The following is an 18,052-nucleotide window of genomic DNA, read 5'->3' on the forward strand; positions in this document are numbered from 1 at the left end:
AACGGAGCGCAACCAGCAGTTGGGGCAATTTGGTTTTTAAAAGACATGGAGATGCCCAGACACCAGTGAGGCCCAACGAGAGGCTTGTTTTCCACTCTTAGCTTAATATAAAATCTATAGAAATGAGAGAAGTCTGACTACGTGGAGTTTTTAATGAGCCACAGTAAGCTTCCTAGAAAACAGTAGGACAGAGGGTGACATTTAGTGCACTTCACTTGCATAATGTGCTGTGATGGTTCTCAATGGTGGGGATGGCACCTTCCAGCTCACTTGAAATAATGCCTAATAAAGCAGGTTTCTGCCGAGTCCTGACAGTCCGGAAATGAAATGCAGTTCAGCACATCTTTGTGATCTCTGCTTTAAATGGTTCCTGGGATGACCGATCATCACAGTTACTGAGTTGGTTTAGTGATTTAAATTCTGGTATCCTATGGTTAGTAGAGTTGCCTTTTTCAGCAGCAAACCAAGATATTACCACCCTTAAAATGAGGTTACTGCAACTGACTCCTTGGAGAGGAGAGGATATGCAATCAAAACCACCAGCCAATATTGCACAACCCAGCACGGCCTTCTGGGAACGGCCATGCCATGGGTGATGAACGTCAGCGGCTTCCAATTCTGATCAATCTGAAGTTCAGAGCAACCCAGCCGCCCGCTGAGGGGCTGCGGGGCTCTGTCAGCACAGACATTTCGTGCCTTGATTGCCTGGCTCCTCTCCTTGCCAAGAGAAGACCAACAGCTGAGGTTTCGTTGGGGGATTGTTACCCCATCTAGAGCAGAGCTCAGCAAACACGCTGGATAGCAGGCTAGGGTTAATGGAACTGCAGTACAAGTCAAACGCTATCTCCTAAAAGATTGAAAAAATATTTTTAAACAAAATAATGTGACATATTTACATAATTCCTTAAGTGCAAACTCTTGTCACAATTCACGTAGTTGAGCTCAATTTAGACTCACTGTACAAGAAGGTGCTCTTTCTTTAATGAAAGAAGAACTCTACTCTGTATTCCTGATTCAGTAACGTGTCTCTTGTGCAAGGCAGTAAATTTCCTGCTTCTTCCCAATGTACTTCCAAAAGCAAACCCAACACGGAGCCTTCCTCTTCCCACGTCACGTCCCGGTTACCGCACAACCAGGCAGGAGACACAGAGCTTAGAGGGGCCAATGCAGTCATCATGGCAGAAGGCACCGCAGCCCTTGCACATGATCATGGCTTTCAACCTGCAGTAACACTTGGAAGGGGAGTCCTCCATGCTGCTGTCTTCAGCAAAGGCCTGAACCGGGATGGTCTGGCCGTGGCTGCCAGAGTTCATGGCTTGGCTGGTGGGAATGGTGGTTACAGTCACAGAGAAGGACATGACGTTCCCCATGCTACTGGACAACTGATTGCACTCGGAGAGCCCGCTCATGAGAGAGCCCTGGTTCACGTCTGGGGAGGTGGAGACGTTTATTGTGCCGCTGTAGCTGGGCCCGATGAGCTGCGCTGCCGCAGCATCTCCTCCCAGCTTCGGAGGGTGGGGGTGAGAAAGCTGGGGAAGCTGTGGCTGCGCAGAGTCTGAGGACGGTGCAGAAGAGCTGAAGAGCTCAGGGCTGCTGTGCGTTTTTCCCTTCATTGTGTGCACCATTTGCTCTTGAGCGGCCTGAATAAAATCTCGTGCTAACGCCGTTCCATCCAACTCCTGAATGTTCTCCCTGCTGCCGGCTGCCTGCTGAGACACGGCCGCTTCCGTCTTCATCCCCTTTTTAGCAAGGATGCTGTAATCTGAGGAATTTGCACCGTGTGATACCTGTTCTTTTTCACATGGAGCAGCCACCTGGAAAGCCTGGGGCTCCTCTTTTACGCTGACATGCTCGCGTTCATCACCAGTGCTCTCATCATCCGCATCTCCTTCCTCGCTGCTGCTGCCATGGCCAGCCATCTCCTCACATTCCCCAAATTCTGCTTTTGGACCACCGGCTGGGCTGTTCAGACACGAGCGGGTTTCAGGGTTCAAGGAGAAGCCTCTCCTCAAACTCTCTGAACCACGGCCATAGGTGGAAATGTTGAGCAGATAATGACCAGACATAGCGGGTTTGGATGTCCTTCTGCCCATGAAACCCAGCACAAATCTCTGGCTGGTGGAGCTGTTTTCTAGCTGGAAACCTGAGTGCGCGAGGTTCACTTGGGAAGGCTGAAGGACCGGGAGCAAATTCTGCCTCTGGACCCTCTTGATGAGCGTCTGAAGGATCTGCTCCTGCGTTGTTTTACTGAGCGCCTCTGGGTGCTGGTCAGCACTGGGCTCCTTTCCTGCAGGGAGCACAAATGTCCTTGGAATGTGAGGCAGAGGCCTGCTCTGGCAAAAGATCTTCCCGAGCTGCTGTGGGGATAACCCCGACTGCCTTTCACTGCCCTCGGCTCCTGCACCACTCCCTGCTACAATTGCTGCCCCTTTCTCTTCATTAGAAGCTAATGGGACAGTTTTCATTTCTGCTTTGGTGAGAGGCTTCGGCAGGATTTGCTCCAGGGGAACGCTCTTGCCTTGAAGAAGTTGGGTGACTAAAGGGTTGTTGGCAGGAATACTGGAGTTTGCTTTTGGGAGGGCCCCGCTTGAACTCGGATGGGTTTTAAGGCTAGGTGCTGCTGACAAGGTGATGGAGCATGGGGCAGATGGAGCTGACACCACCGCACCTCCAGCCTGGGCTTCTGAGCTAGTGGGGGTCAGCGAAGGCATCAGAGGGGAAGGAGATGTGCCTTTGGGGACCTCTGAGCTGGTCCCTCCTAAGGCCGCAGGTGTTACCTTGGTGATGTTGGCATTGCTGTCTGCTGAGGACACGGTGACACAAGTTGTTCCATCCCTGACAGTTGATGCCCCGCAGGCCTGGCCGGGACCTGCTGGAGCAGAAGGTGCTTTCTCTTGTTTGTCACAGCCACCAGCACACGAGGAGCCCGAAACCTGATTTACAGCCACGTTTGGGGGGCTCTGTTTGATTCTGCCGATTTGCTCAATCGCTGATACCGCTGGGGAGGAGCAGTTGGTGCCTGCATTGCCAGCTGCGCTTCTGGATTGCAACGTGGAAGTTTGCTGTAGTTGTGCTCTAGAAAGACCGGGGGTTGCCGGCTGCTCCTGAGTCTCCATTGGGGAATGGGTCCCTGGGCAGCGTGGAAGAAACCTTCTCGCACTTCCCCCGCTTCCAGTTCCTGCCAGTTCCAGTGCGTTTCCTCGCGTTCCAGTTTCGCCGGCTCCACTCGTCGCTGTGTTACCCGTCCCTCCGCCGCCCGCTGGGCCCCCGCCGGGGCCCGGCCCTGGCACTGCTCCCCCCGAAGAAGCGGCGGCGGCGGCTGCTGCGGCCGCTGCCCTCTGAGCCCTGACCTGCTGGGCTTTGGCCTTGATGTCTGCCAAGGTTCTGGCCCCTGTTCTGGCCGGACTGATGAGTGAGGCTGGGAAACGTACCCTGGGAGAGACCTGGCCCGCAGGAAATGGCATGGGGGAGATTCGGGAAACGGGAATCTGAAAGAGAGGAGAAAAGTGGAATTGATACACAGGGAATGTTTAACCCGCATCGTTAAGGACAGAAGTGTTTATGGTTGGAGTTTTAGATAAATGCTTTTGGACTTCTCACTTGAGAAGAATACAGAGAAGAAGGTCCTCATCCTTTTGATGCCTGGCACGCCTGTTTTGGGTCTGGTATCACCTCATTAACTCAGGCTGGAAGCTCTTCCCGTGCAGGTACAGGCTGTTCCACCACGCTCCATCATTACACAGCCTACTGAGCTCAATCAAAAGTGACCAAAATTCAACACCTCTCATCCCTTAGTGTAGGTTTCATGCTCAACATTACACGTGTGCAACTTACATCCATTTGTACATCTGTGAATTACTCTGCTACTCCTGCATGTCTACGTTTCACTCCTCGGTGTCCTTCTATAAACAATTAATCCTCTACTGTGTACCTTCACATAAAATGCCAAATTTTAGTCCTGTCTTCTAACACATGCACTCCACCCCCCTCAACTTTGCAGTACACTTTATGTGTGACTGCCCTTTCTTTCTAAAATGGAAATGATGAGATCAGTGCACTCACAGTAGTGCTTTTCTCTCATCTGTAACGACTTGAGCTCGTATCCTTTGAAGTCACATTTGTTTTCACACATCCACAATACTTTGCTGACTCCCAGTTACCTTCTAAACTTAATAAGAGATTAGAATTCTTAGAACATACAGAAATAGAGCAATTGAATTGTTTTCCATGCACAGTTTCTGCCTAAGGCCCCAAACAAGGGAGCTGAGCTGAGAATTTCCTGTAAGCTCAATAGCAGGTGTGTTTCCTATGGCCTACGTCTGAGGTACAAGAGAACAGCACTGCTCAGGCCAAAGTCTCCAACCCTTCTGTCACTGTCACAATTTGTTTCTGTTTTCCTTTCTGGTAATTCACTGCTTAACTTACAGAATCACAGGATCGTAAAGGTTGGAAAGACCAATAAGACAATCCATTCCAACCATCAATCCATGCCTGTGATCACTGAAAACCACGTCATCTTTTCATATGTAGATTCCTACTAAGAATCAGCAGATAAAGGGCTTTCCCTAAAATAGCCCTCTGCTACCCAGTCTGATACTTCACTGCATACAGTATTAATGACAACCACATCATTTTTTGACTTGGTTTTAACACAGGCGAATAGTTTACTTTCTGGACTTGATACAGTTGAGCAAACTGCTGACAGCACTCTTTCTAGACCCATTCTTGTACCAGTGGGGATACACCTACAAAGTTCTTTGTGCTCTTGGGCTGCAGCTCCCTTTGTGATTTCGGTCCTGCAATTGCTGCAGCTCCTGGTTGAGCAGGTCTTGTAACAGATGTGCGTGTACAGGAGACTTCACTCAACTCCATTCCTTTAGCAAACAGCTAAGCTTTGCATTTTTGGATCAAACACTTCCATCACCGCAATAAGCAGGCAACATAACTTGCATACAGAACCAGAACGGAGCTGAACCAGCAGCGCTGACCAACACGACCAGCTGTCCAACACGAACCCACTCTGTGGATCTGCCTTCCTTTCTCCTTACCTTGAGCGGGGGCACGCGTGGCACCGGGGGCCCGGCAGCAGGAAAGGACTGAGTTTGGCCGCGAAACGCCGGCTGCTGCTGCTGGCACTTCTCCGCAATGCGCGGCTTCTTCTCAGGCGTGGTCAGAGCTTCTTCACCGCTCTCCGACTTCCTCTTATGGCCTTCCACACTGACCTCCATTTCTTCATTCACAAGGGGTTTCTTTTCTGGAGTTGGCGGGGCGACCACGGGACTTTCGGTGACCTTTGCTGCTGCTTCACCTGCTTCAGGGCTCTTTGGTTTGCTTGGGGCCAAGACCGGGGCACGCACAGCCTCCTTCACTTCCTCTGATGCAGCGTGCTTCCTCTCTTCTTCCAGCTTCTGGCTCACTGCAGGCTGTGGTTTCTCTTGGATGGGTTCTCCTTGGATTCTCCCTTGGATTTGGAGGTCGCTGGGCTTCGCTGCACACCGAGCTGGGGAAACCGAGGCCTCAACAGGTTTGGCTGCTTTGGGCTGCATCTCTTCTCTCCTCTCCTCTCCTCTTCTTTCCTCTACTCCTTTTCTCACTGCGGGTGCTTCCTGGACCACTTGTGCTTTAGACTCCAATGGAGAAGTGATCTCCTCTTTGACCGGCATGCATTTTGGCTGTTCTGCTGCTGGCTTTTCATTCTCTACATCATCAGCGCTGGTGTTGGCTGTCAGTCTCTCAGACTCTTCAGGACTTAATCCAGAACTAACAAGAAAAGTAGAATTTTTGTTTTGTGAAACATTCTTGCAAGAAGCACACTATCCTTACAAAAACAAAGAGGGCTGTCTAAACACCATACCCAAAGTAAATGTAACTCGTACTGATTTTATGCCATGATCTTTGAAATCCTTCACTACTGTTAGTGCTTCCAAACGAAACAGAACTTAATAGCAATGTTTAAAATCAGCTAAACAAAATACGTGGAGCACGCATTAGATCTAGTCCTCTGCCCAGATACTCACTTTCCAAGCTGCAAACCAAAAGAATTTGGCCAACAGTAAACATTTCCTTTCCTTGTCCCTGCAGGCCTATCTCTGCCATATGCAAAATGTCCCACACAGCTTGCATCTGACATCAGCTCATATGGTGACATTTGCTGAAATGGACTCTGGGCTCCTGAAAAGCATCCCCCAATTTTTTCCAGAAGAACATGGCCAGCAGCAGAACCACTGACGTACCCTTTGCTTAGAACCAACACTGCCTGTCCTCTGCATCCATCCTTATTTACACAAGAAACAAACAGGTTGGGAATCTAATGAAGCTATGTCTTGTTGAGGTTTGATAAAAGGTAATGTCTACTGGTGGGCAGCACACGAAATCCCTAGGAATAAGTGTGTCCAGAAAGGCAGTGTTGGGGGTAAAAAAGATGCTGCAGGTCCTTACCTTTGGCCATAGTAGCTTTCAAAAAAATGTTCCTTCCACAGCTCAACCTTCTTTTCTTTTTCTATTTCTTGACGTATTCTTAGCTGCATTTCTGGTGTGAACTCACCTGCAAAATGCAATAAGGGACATGTGCAAAACAAGCTATGGATAAAGTGAATTAGGATAACCACAGGAGCCCTCATGCTTGCAGATGACCGTCCTGTCTCACAGAAGCCCTCCACAGCTTTTGACAGTGCAGCCCTACACTTCTCCTGAGCTGCAAGGTGTTCCTCTGCTGCCTGTTTTGCTGGATTCTGATGGCAACTGCCCTCAAGCACATCAACTGGTGCCCGCTATCTGGTGTCCCCTGCAAACTGCCCCCGGGTCACTGACAGATAGTAAATGCGTAGGGTGCCAACACAGACCCATGTGCTCCATGTGCTACCAGCATCCAGGTGTGAACCACGAGGCAGAACACCCCATAAGCTGCTCTCTCAGGTGGCTATGAAGTCACCTACACCCTAACGTTGCAGGTTGGATACCAGAATACTGTGGGAGACAAGATATAGAATCAGGGAATCATTCAGGTTGGAAAAGACCTCTAAGATTCCCAGCCCACCCCACCATCCCACTGCCCACCTCAGTGCCACATCCCCACGGTTCTGGAACACCTCCAGGGATGCTGACCCCACCACCTCCCTGGGCAGCTGTGCCAAAAAGCTTTGGCTTATGTTGATGTGAATGACACCTACTGATCTCTGCTTATTCACAAATTCAGGGCTTTTTTAGGCAGTCAAGCCAAGCAGGCAAGAAATGAATCCTTGCTGAGTGTTCGCAATCACCTTCTCCTTCACACACCCAGGAATGTCTTCCAAGAGGGCTCGCACCACGATGAAACTGAGACTGACCAGATTTGCATTTTCTCTAATGACCTTTCTGGTGCTTTTTGAAGGTGAGTGCAACATTTGCCTTTCTCAGTTGCGGGAAATTTATGCCAGTCTTCACTTCCTTTTCAGGATGATGGGCAGGGGCCTCTCAGGCACTGGAAGTTCCCTCAGCTCCCCGAAACGTGGCCCATCTGCTCTGAAGTCATTTGATGCTTCTGAAAATTTTTACCCATGGTGACAAACTATTTCTGTCATTTCCACCATTTTATGCCTTGCAGAATCTTAGAATCGTGAAGGAAAAGTTGTCCAAGTTCATCAAGTCCAACTGCTGACCCACCTCACCGTGCCCACTGCCCACGTCCCTCAGTGCCACATCCCCACAGTTCTGGAACACCTCCAGATTTGGTGACCCCACCACCTCCCTGGGCAGCTGTGCCACTGCAGCTCTGTTCTTTTGGAGAAGTTGTTTTTAATATCCAACCCAAACCTCCTCTACAAACAAATCTGGCTGCTGTATGAAGATATCCGAAGCTTCTGACCTCAGCTTAGAAGGACCACTGACCCGTATCTCTCCTCAGGCAGGTACTGATGTCAATCTGGCAGGTTGTGCTGCTTCTATCTACAGTAATGATGTCTGACCATGCATTCACGCTTTCACCTGACAGTTTGTACACTGTCAGGGCCTGAGTGCATTAGCTGCAGCCAAACAAAACCTATAGGACCCTTCTGCCTGCAGTGCCATCAAGCTTTGAGACCTGAGCAGTGACATGCTGCTTAGTGAGAATGTCAGTGGACACCTCCAGACTTCTTGAGCTCGACTGCTGCAAGCTTTATGAGCACAGAAGGTTCTACAGCCGTTGTGTTTATAATCTGGTGATTGGACACTGTTGTACCCTGTAGATGTGATGTAGATGAATGGATGAAAGGTCTTCAGTTTGGCTTTAAAGGGAAAACACCAGAGGATGAGGGCCAAAATTACAGGCGGTTCCAACAATTACAAAGTAGAGACAGCTGAACTCTATTCCTTGTCTGCTTACTGTCACAGATACACCCACAAAATAGAAATGGTGATACAGAATAGGATGCTTTTTCTATGGAAAAACCTCCTAAGAATCCATTGTATCCAATCTGCACATGAGTAAATGGCATTCCCTTCTTAAAGTGAGTCATGGCTGACCCTGCTGTCTTTATAAAAATGCTGGTGAGAAGCTGTGTGGCTGAACTCTGTAGGGGAAACAGTCCCTGCCAAGGAGTGAGTGCACTTGTGATGATATAGCTCGATTAAACTGAAGAATTCAGCACCTCTGAGTTTGAGATGCAAATGGCTGTTGAAGGTGCAGGCATGCTATGTATTTGTACTTGGCTGTCTTTATGGCATGTAAAGAACAACGTCTTGGAGGACTGACAGTACCAGATATGACAAGATCACTTCACTGATGATGAAGTGCGTTATCTGGGAATATAATTTACCTTCTCTACTGAGCTGTATTTGGCTGGATAATAACAAACCTCTACTGGCATTTCACCAACATTTCAAAACCATTTTTCATTCTTTTGCCACTTCTTCCACAGACTTGCTCATTTTTCCACACGTTAAGTTCAGAAGACAATTCCTTACTACAGACCTTACTGCGACCTGCACTTCATAAGATCACAGAATCACCAAAGCTGGAAAAGACCTCCAAAGATCATCCAGTCCCACCACCAACCAACCCCACTAAGAGGAAATACATCTACACTTGCACTCGCTCTTATGGGCTACATTGCCCACAGCTGTCTTTACCTAGGAACTTATCCAGCCTTTCAGTTTCTCCATCACTGAATCACAGAATCACAAGGTTGGAAACGACCTGCAAGATCACCTAGTCCAACCACCCTCCCATTCCTATTAGTACCACAAGCACTAAACCACATCTCGTAGCTCCTCATCCAGGCGCCTCTTGAACACTGCCACGGACGGCGACTCCAAGTTTATTTTACACAAATTTATCTTACACATTCCCCAAAACACTGATGAGCTGAAAGCCTTGTAACACTTTACTTCTTTGCTATGGGAAGTCTTACCTTCTGACAACCTCTCCTTCCAGCCCTGGGCAGCTGAAGTGAAGAACTCATTGTTCAATGCTGAACCGCTCAGCTTCATCAAACCATCTGCCCCAACCTGGAATACATCACAAAGCAAACAGTGATGATTAGCTGAAAAGGCAAACGTCCCATGTTGTGCTGAGTGAAAACAGAGCAAGAGTTGCAATGTTGCTACAAATCTCTCTACAGTCGGCCTTTATTTCAATCCAAAGAAAAGAAACCAAGTCTGGAATCCGGAGATTGTGACAAATTTTCCTCTTCTTTGCTTCAGCCCAAGCCTATCCTGCTCTGCTGCTGCACAAACACACACAGACAGCGCAAGATACAGGTGGCAAGGAGAAGTGCAAGGAAATGGGACAGCAATGCCCATGAACAGCCTCTTCAAATGCATTCTGCCCTGCAAAATTAATGCAGGACATTGCCTTGAATCGCTGTGCAGAGCAAAAGCTCTGCTGTCTTCTGGGAAAAGCAGGGATATAAAAGTTATCAGGTTAAAGTAACTCTGAAATGCCTGTAAACATAATCATAGCTGCCTCTGGAAAAACAGGGACAAGTGAAGCTCTAAACTCGTTCGGTCTTGAAAATACAGTTAACCAGACTGGATAGTCAAGTTACAGTGCAGGACGAAAATGCAAAAGCATAAGGCTGAGACTGGAACACAGCACGGTGGGAAATGATCAACACACAGAAACAAATGTGCACTTTTCTGTTAGAAACACAAAAAGGCACATTCAGTAATTTGCAGCTGCAGAACCACTACAGAGATGTACAGAAAGAGAGGTTCCTGTTCTAATCCAAATCCATACTGATCAGCCACAGAGTGCAACTCAAAAGGTGATCCTCTGCTGCACATACGGTCTGCCCACACCTGGTGTCAGGGCACAGCCCTGGGCCACGTCTCAGTAAGTGCCCACTTGGAGAGGCACTAAGCCACCTCCACACAGACACAACGGAGCGGGGACCTTTTGCCTTTGGCACATTCAATGTCTTCACCTCTTCTGTTTACTACGGGAAAGTCTGACTCTGCTATGGGGTGTGTCACCGGGGGGTGGGAGATTTACTACGATGAAATGCAAAATGCAGCCTCTCAGAAGCTAAGCTGCATTATTTAGATAATCAAACTTCGTTCTCAGTCAAATTCTAATTGAATTTAAGGATAATTAAGCTTAAAAGTTGGGACAGAATTATCTTGCCATCTGCTGTGAGCTTCCTGCCAGTGAACTCCAGCTGCAAACTCCATCACATCGTACTCTGACACGTACCTCACTACTGCAAAGGCAACAAGACTTAAAAAACAAGTCCTCCAATTATTTATTGAACTAACAAGCCCCTGATGGGTCTGATTGAAGATCAGAATTTATGACACAACATCACAACTCTTCCTAACTCCTAATGGATCTGCTCAACAGCACTCTCTGCACAGCAGACCTCAGTGCAGCTGTGTGACCCATATGCATTATTAATGCTCCGTGAGCTGCAGAACAGCAGCACAAACAAAAAGGCTTCATCGTGAAGCAGCTGGTTTGGCTGCATGCTGCTGACTGTACCAACTGGATTTCCACTTTCTAAAGGAGCCTGGAATAACTACAGCTGAGCTGCAGACCCCTTGGGAGTGACTGAGTACGAACTGGCATGTAGCCCTAATCTGAACAGACACAGTAAAATATCTTCAAGGGACACCCAGATCTGATACAGGATGTCCCAAAGCCACCCATGGTGTCTGCAGGATGCTCTAGGTTGTACGTGAATACATCTGAACAAACATCCCTACAACAGAAGTGGAAAGGCAGTGCAGAATCCCATGCAAGCACAGTGCAGAATCCCACGTTGCTTGCAAGCTCCCAGGCCCAGTGAGGTAGGAATGCTGACATCAACATATCATATGACGAAGGCAAAAGGAAGTATCCTTGTTCAAGCTCTAACCTTTCTGGTACTCAGCACAGACAGACTGAACTTCACTCCCTGAACTCACTGTATTTTCCTCCTTTTACAAGCAAGGGTAACATTTGGTCTCATCTCTATCAACCCTGGATCCACTGCTGAAGAAAACTGCTGTGATGTTAAGACTGCTTCAAGCAGGTTGTTTTGTATCCCTCAGGATAGAACAGAAATCCTGATGTGGATCCCATTCCTTCCCACCAAGTACTTTCCTGGCTTTTCAAGCCCTTTTCCTCTCACACACAGAGGTGTCGAGCACAGCATCTGCAAAAAACAAACTGCCCCATAGGTGCCTCCTGCTGTGTGCCTGCTGCCTTTCACCTGCTGTGTGTTTCAGATCAGGACACCAACTCTTTGGGGTTTACTCTGCAATCTGGACAACATAAAAATGCAATTGAAAACTCGCTCCATTTTGAATTTAGCAAAGCCCAAAATTTGACAGCGGCAACACGAGATAATGAGAAACAGAAGATGGAACTGAATTCCAGTGTGTGTTCATGTATTGGGAAGGCACCTGTCCAGAAAGCTGCAGGGTTAATCCTGTACCAAAGAGTCTGGGAGAAGATAAGAGAGGAAAACAATGAGACCACCATGTTCCTCCCACTGGCCCTTGTGGAGTCTGATGCACCACAGACACTTCTCTCACTGTAGCTGGGAACATAGCGTTGACTGGATGGAACTAAGCCACTGATTTATCAAACTTGAATTCTTTAATCTGGTAGCAACAAATCCCCAAAGGAAACATAGAAGAATGTTGTAATATTTTGCACGGTACACAGAATAAAAAAAGTCTACTCCACTAGAGATTAATGTAGTGCTTGGATGTCTGCATGATCTCTGGAGGCAATGAAGGCCAGGCTGGATGTGGCTCTGGGCAGCCTGGGCTGCTGGTTGGTGACCTGCACACAGCAGGGGGTTGGAACTGGATGAGCACTGTGGGCCTTTGCAACCCAGGCCAGTCTATGATTCTGTATCTCATCAGATTTACTCCCCACTGATACCAGGAGCCTCTCTGCCCCCAAACCACAACTCACCTGCCTGTCCACCTCTGGCAGCAGCAGCAGCAGGCGCTGCTGGCACTCTGTGGGCAGAACAGAGAACGTGTGCTTGTTGATCAGTGCCCTCAGGTTGGTGTTCACCAGGATGGAGTCAGGAGTTTCCACGTCAATTTCAGCACACTTTGTTCTCTTCAGCTGCCCTGAAAAGAACCGGAGAGAACAGAGAGTAGCATCTTATCTATGAGAGGATTAAAGGCTCCCAAAGAGTGCTTCAGCGCTCCGTTTCAAACCTCAACCTGAAATACACCATTTACCTTTGCAAAAAGTTGTACATATAGTTAGAAACAAAACTGGGAGGTCATTTCTGTCACTGAATTCTTCCTACAGCATCGTACCCTGGGTCAGTTCATCTGGATTTCCCAGGAAGCCTGGGTGTCTATCTGGGGGCTGGCAAGAACTCTTTTTCAGAAGAGTTTCTGCACAAACTTTCAGCCACACCAGTTCTCTATTTTAAGCCTCCAGTTAAGGTCACATTGTTCTTAGGGATTTCTTCTTGGACTTTCCTGCTTTACTCTCACTAAAAGCAGCTCATTCTGCTTGTGTTGAAACCACAAGCCTGGACAAAGCAGCAAAAACGAGCAATCCTCTCTCCTTTTCTGCGTTTGAAAGGCAACAAATTCAGCACTGACTCTTATGCTACAGCCAGCTTCATGTATGTGCTGCAAACTCAGAAAATAAAAGCAAAGGAAGCATTTCTATCACGTACACAATTCCCTCAGGAATTGCAGGTTTGTAATTTATCAGGAGCTGCACTTTCCTGATTACAGAGTGAGACGAAGCTGGGCAGGAGAGCAGCATCTCAACCTGGCTGCGTGCTTCCCATCTGATTGAGAGTCCATGTACAGAAATGGCACCAGCATTCCTCTGCCTTCTGTTTTTTTCCAGTATTTCATCCATATGAACTTGAGAACCTGGCAATTCTTCCACATCAGTGGATCACAATCCTTTTTAAACGGCCAAGGTAAGAACTGTAAAAGCAGCCTTATCTCACGTGGCTCTGTAAATGGGTCTGAGCCTTGTGGTGTGGGAGAAGGAACAGGGAAAGAGAGAAGCCTCAGAGGATTTGTGGGTGAACAGTTCTCAACTGATGGGATTCTGGTCCTGTATGTAATGAGAACACACTGTCCTCTTTTCCTTGTGACTTCTAGAGGCAGGTCAAGGTGCCACTCACATAACAACACCCTATTTTATTCCACCAAATCTACAGAGATGTCTAGCATGCAGGGACTGGCACTTCAGCTAGCTTCCTAGGCTTCCCTAAGTCAGACCTCCAGGGCACAAATCATCCTGCAGTAAGACAGAATCTAATGGAGGGCAAATGAAACACGCCCTCACAGTGCCAGCAATTCTTCACCAGCAATAAAGGAAATCTGGGATGACTAGCACGGCTGGAGCAGTGTTAACCAAGGTCAATCCCATCCTTGGTATATGCAAAAGAAACTACAGAAATTGAGAAAGATGAATGGGAAGGAAGCTAAGGAACACCGGGGTCTGAAGGATGTGGGGAGGAGCATTTTTTCCTCTTTGTCTGTTACCACAGTGCCTTAAGTACATACAAAAAGCCTTCAAAGTAATGCAAATCCTTCTTTGCTTCTCAAACTGAGCTCCAAATTCACAGGCAGAAACCCTCGGTGCTACAAAATGAGCAAAGGCTTATTTGTATACGAAAGGTTTGAATGATTTATCTTAGTTCACGCAGAATAGTGGGAGTGCCTTCCACAAATCACTGTGGAAATGGAATTAATGGCATGTTTTAGCCAGCGCTGCCATTCTGGCTTTTGTTCTGTCATCACAACTAAACCAGAAAAAATCAATGTCTTACTTGCGTGGAGCCTGTCAGATCTCTGGAATGGCTTCTTTCCCAGCCCTGGCAAGGAGTTGTCAAGCTTAACAGAGGCAGAGGAGCTGGAGGTGGAGTTCTGAGAGCTGTTGGAGTGTCCATCGGACTGCTTTCCTACCCAAGCTGCACAGGAAATTGAAACAGTTCAACACAGGGATATACAAAGAAATATTATACAAGACATCTGTTTGGACTGAAACAAACACGCTCACTTTAACACGCTCACTGCAATCCCAGCAGCTCTGGGACAAGCACTTCTATGATATTGACACTCCTTTATTCTTGTAGCACTTATTTCCCAGCAGGCTGAGAGCAGAACGGCCCTCTGTAGCTCTCTCATTATCACAAAACAAAGACAAAACGAAGAGATGGACACCCATTTCAGTTATGGTTTGAGTCTATTTTCCTGCTAGTCCCATTTTACTTCCCATTTATATTCAGTCCAGTAAGGATCTTGTTGAAACGTCCTTTCAGATGCAGCTTTAATTTCTACTGGAGTTCACGGTCACAAAAAATCTTTTCATACCTTATGTGTACTTTCTAATTTCTTACCTTTTCTTCTAAATGTTATTATTTTAGGCCAACCTCAGTAATTCCTCCTCCCCTTTCAAATACTCAGATATTTTCATGTCCTCCCCCAGAGTCACTACTGAGCCGATGATTTCACCACGCTGATTTTGCCTTACAAAGCAGTGCCACCCACACTCCTTTTTGCACAGCACTACTATCTTCTGCTGGTGGGAAGGATTTCTTCCCCAGATTCTCCCTGCCTGCCTTTCTCTCCTCTTTCTAAGTGAGATGAGTTAACAACACGACCAGGTCTTCCCTCCCTTTACAGATAATGACAGGTCTCCACTTAGGAGCTTAATTGGGGGGTGCACGAATGTACACTGCTTCTACTAAGCAAGTCCAATTCTATAGGGACTACAGCAAAAGCTGAGAAACATATCTGTCAGGGAGGTTCAGGTTGGGTATTAGGAACAATTTCTTCTCATGAAGAGCAGTGCTGCAGTGGCACAGAGTTTCAGAGTTTCACAGCTGCCCAGGGAGGTGGTGGGGTCACCAAACCTGGAGGTGTTCCATGACTGTGGGGATGTGGCATTGAGGGACACAGTGGGCTGTGGGCACGGTGGGCTGGGTTGGGGTTGGACCTGTGGACCTGAGAGGGCTTTGCCAAACCTAGTTTCTCTCTGATTTTCTTGAGACAACGTGTGAAGTGAGTTTAATCCTTAACTCCAAAGCAAACGTTGCACCCACTGTCAAAAAGGGTGAAAAATACAAACAGAAAATACAGACCAGTCACAGTCGTCCCTGTAATGCCACACTGCAGCACAGTGCTGTGCACACGAAGGAGATGGAAGCAGTCAGCGTGGATTTAGCAGGGTAAATCATGCCTGAATAGCTTGATTACCTTCTGCCATCAAATGACTGGATTTGTGGATGAGAGAAGACAGGTGGATGCCAATTACCTCAATTTCAGCAAGACATTTGACATTGTGTCCTGAAACGCTGCAGGCAAGCTGAGACATTAGGTTTGGATGGGTGGACAAATGGAAGGTAAGAATCACAGAATGACACAACTGTAGCTGGCTGGCTGGTGAGATTTGTGGAGCGAGGCCTGGCAGAATCACTGAAACAAACACTGAGGTTGGAAAAGGCCTCTAAGATCATCGAGTCCAACCACCAACCCATCACCTCCATGCCAACCAAAGGTAACTGCGTCCCAGGCTGCACGAGCAGGACCACAGCTCAGGACAAACACAAGATTCATGGTTTTCCCCTGAACCTTTCAAAAAGGGTCTGAACTGCAAAGCTGTCTGGGAACAACAGGAAACATCATCAACGATTCAATGCCCGCATCACTTCCTCTGCCTTTAAATGATGCGTGAAGCACAGCTAAGTATGGCCATTGCTTTCAAATGGATGTACAGCACATGGCTGCAACCTTGCATATGTCTGAACAGATGTGCAAGAAACATTCCAGCAGTATGAATCAGCTAGCCAGGACAGATTGGTCTAGTTTGGGTTTGGATTTCTTTAGGGCTATTTGGAAAGGGAGAATAAACAAACACACTAAAAAACACAGGAAGAACTTTATAATAAAGAAAACGAGCAAGAGATGAGACAACATTTCCAGTTATGTGAAAGACTGTAGAGAGAAGATATCAAATAACCAAACAATCAAATAACCTTCTATTTCCACAGTGGACAGGAAGGAAATCTTGGTTTTCAACCAAACCAAGGAAAGATTTCGATTGGAGACTGATAAAAACAATGTAAGGACAGAGTTAACAAAGCAGGAAGGTCAAGACTTGCTGGGAGTTTCTGGCCTTTGCAACAGTGTCTCTGAGAACAGAGTGGACAAAGCATCTGTCAGGACAGCACAGCAGATCCTGCCCTGAGGAAAGGACGTGGACAAGATGAGCTCTCAGGGGTGTCTTAGAGCCCATTTCTGATGGCTGTGGAATTTTTAACATGAGCAGGGAATTGCAGCACAGTTCCTAGCGTTACACCAAGATAATCCAACGGCAAACAGCAAAATGTTCCTGTGACTACTGCTGCCTCACTGTGTTACTGCTATGCAGCCCTCTCTGCCTACTTCCGTACTCGTAAACTAAGCGGTGCTCTGGGGCATTTCCCTGGCTGCAAGGAGGGCAAGAAGTTAATTTTAAGAAGATTAAAAATAGCTGAGGGTTTGAAATTGGAAATGTGATTTTGCTGTGGTCTCTTGTGTGTTTTCTCTCTCATTTTTCGGGCAGCCATTCTCTCAGGTAACTAATGATAGAATGCAAAGTGATGGCCTCAAGTTGCACCAAGGGACATCAGGTCGGATATCAGGAACAATTCCTTCTCTGAAAGGCATTGGGACGGGCTGCTTAGAGAGGTGGTGGGGTCACCAAACCTGGGGGTTGTCCAGAACAGTGGGGATGTGGCACTGAGGGATGTGGGCAGTGGGCACGGTGGGCTGCGTTGGGGTTGGACTTGGGGATCTGAGATCTTTTCCAACCTGAATTGGAACCTCCGATTCATGGCTGCCAGCCTCAGTCACTCCATCTGTGACAGAAGCCTTTTACACTGAGCACTCTTGCTGTGTTTTTCTCAGTGGTTCCATTTTCGTGGCCATCATCTTTGAGATGAACCAAGATCAGCCACATAAATCAAGGCTTAACGATGGAAAAACATGGGGTCATTATTAAGAAGGAGGGAATTTCCCACTCCTGGAAGTGTTTGAGTTTGAAAGAAAGCACAGCATTTTACTCACAATAATGGGTAAATAGTGGGGCTAAGAGTGGGGCTAAGTGCTGGGACTTCAGACAGGACCTGAGTATGGGCTGCAGGATCAGAATCAGCAGGACTGAACCAGAGAAGATCCTTGCTTTTTGGTAGAGATTTCAGTCCCCTGTTGTTGCTGCAGGAGGACTTCATGCCAATGGATAACTGAGTGACAGAACAACAGGTGTGATTCACTGCACAGAGACAGAAGTGATGTGCAAAAAGAACTCTCCTAACCTTACACATGCAGTGTTGGGCCTTAAGATAGAAAATACGTCAGGAAAGAGGGTTGGAACTTTAACTTTAAGCCAGGAAAATGGCTTCTCTTGGCTAGGTAAAAAAAAAACAAAGCAAATGCTGGGGATGGTTAGCAAAGGAACAAAGAATACCATCACACCGTACAAATTCAGAACGGATCCACACCCTGAATGTGCTGCAGGGTTTTAATTCTCTACATCAGTAAGTTTATAGAAGGAGTAAGATGGACAGCAGGACTCTTCCAACTGAGAAAGAGATGTCTGCCCCAGGCCCTGCAGCACCTTGGGCTTGGTGTA

At 47.4% G+C, this 18,052-nt stretch overlaps 1 protein-coding gene across 1 annotated transcript in view; it reads right to left on the reverse strand.

Annotated features, from left to right (window-relative positions):
- Positions 1-1,121: 1,121 nt before the first annotated feature.
- ASXL2 (ASXL transcriptional regulator 2) overlaps positions 1,122-18,052 on the reverse strand; it is a gene marked incomplete at both ends in the record, with an annotated part of 82,625 nt that continues 65,694 nt past the window's right edge. The window contains 6 exons of the mRNA XM_079532823.1: positions 1,122-3,488; positions 5,049-5,760; positions 6,439-6,544; positions 9,369-9,465; positions 12,362-12,525; positions 14,208-14,348. Coding sequence (XP_079388949.1) covers positions 1,122-3,488; positions 5,049-5,760; positions 6,439-6,544; positions 9,369-9,465; positions 12,362-12,525; positions 14,208-14,348 — 3,587 coding nt within the window. The remainder of the gene's footprint in view (positions 3,489-5,048; positions 5,761-6,438; positions 6,545-9,368; positions 9,466-12,361; positions 12,526-14,207; positions 14,349-18,052) is intronic.

This window comes from Tetrao urogallus (genome assembly GCF_951394365.1).
Source record: "Tetrao urogallus genome assembly, chromosome: 2".
NCBI lineage: Eukaryota > Metazoa > Chordata > Aves > Galliformes > Phasianidae > Tetrao > Tetrao urogallus.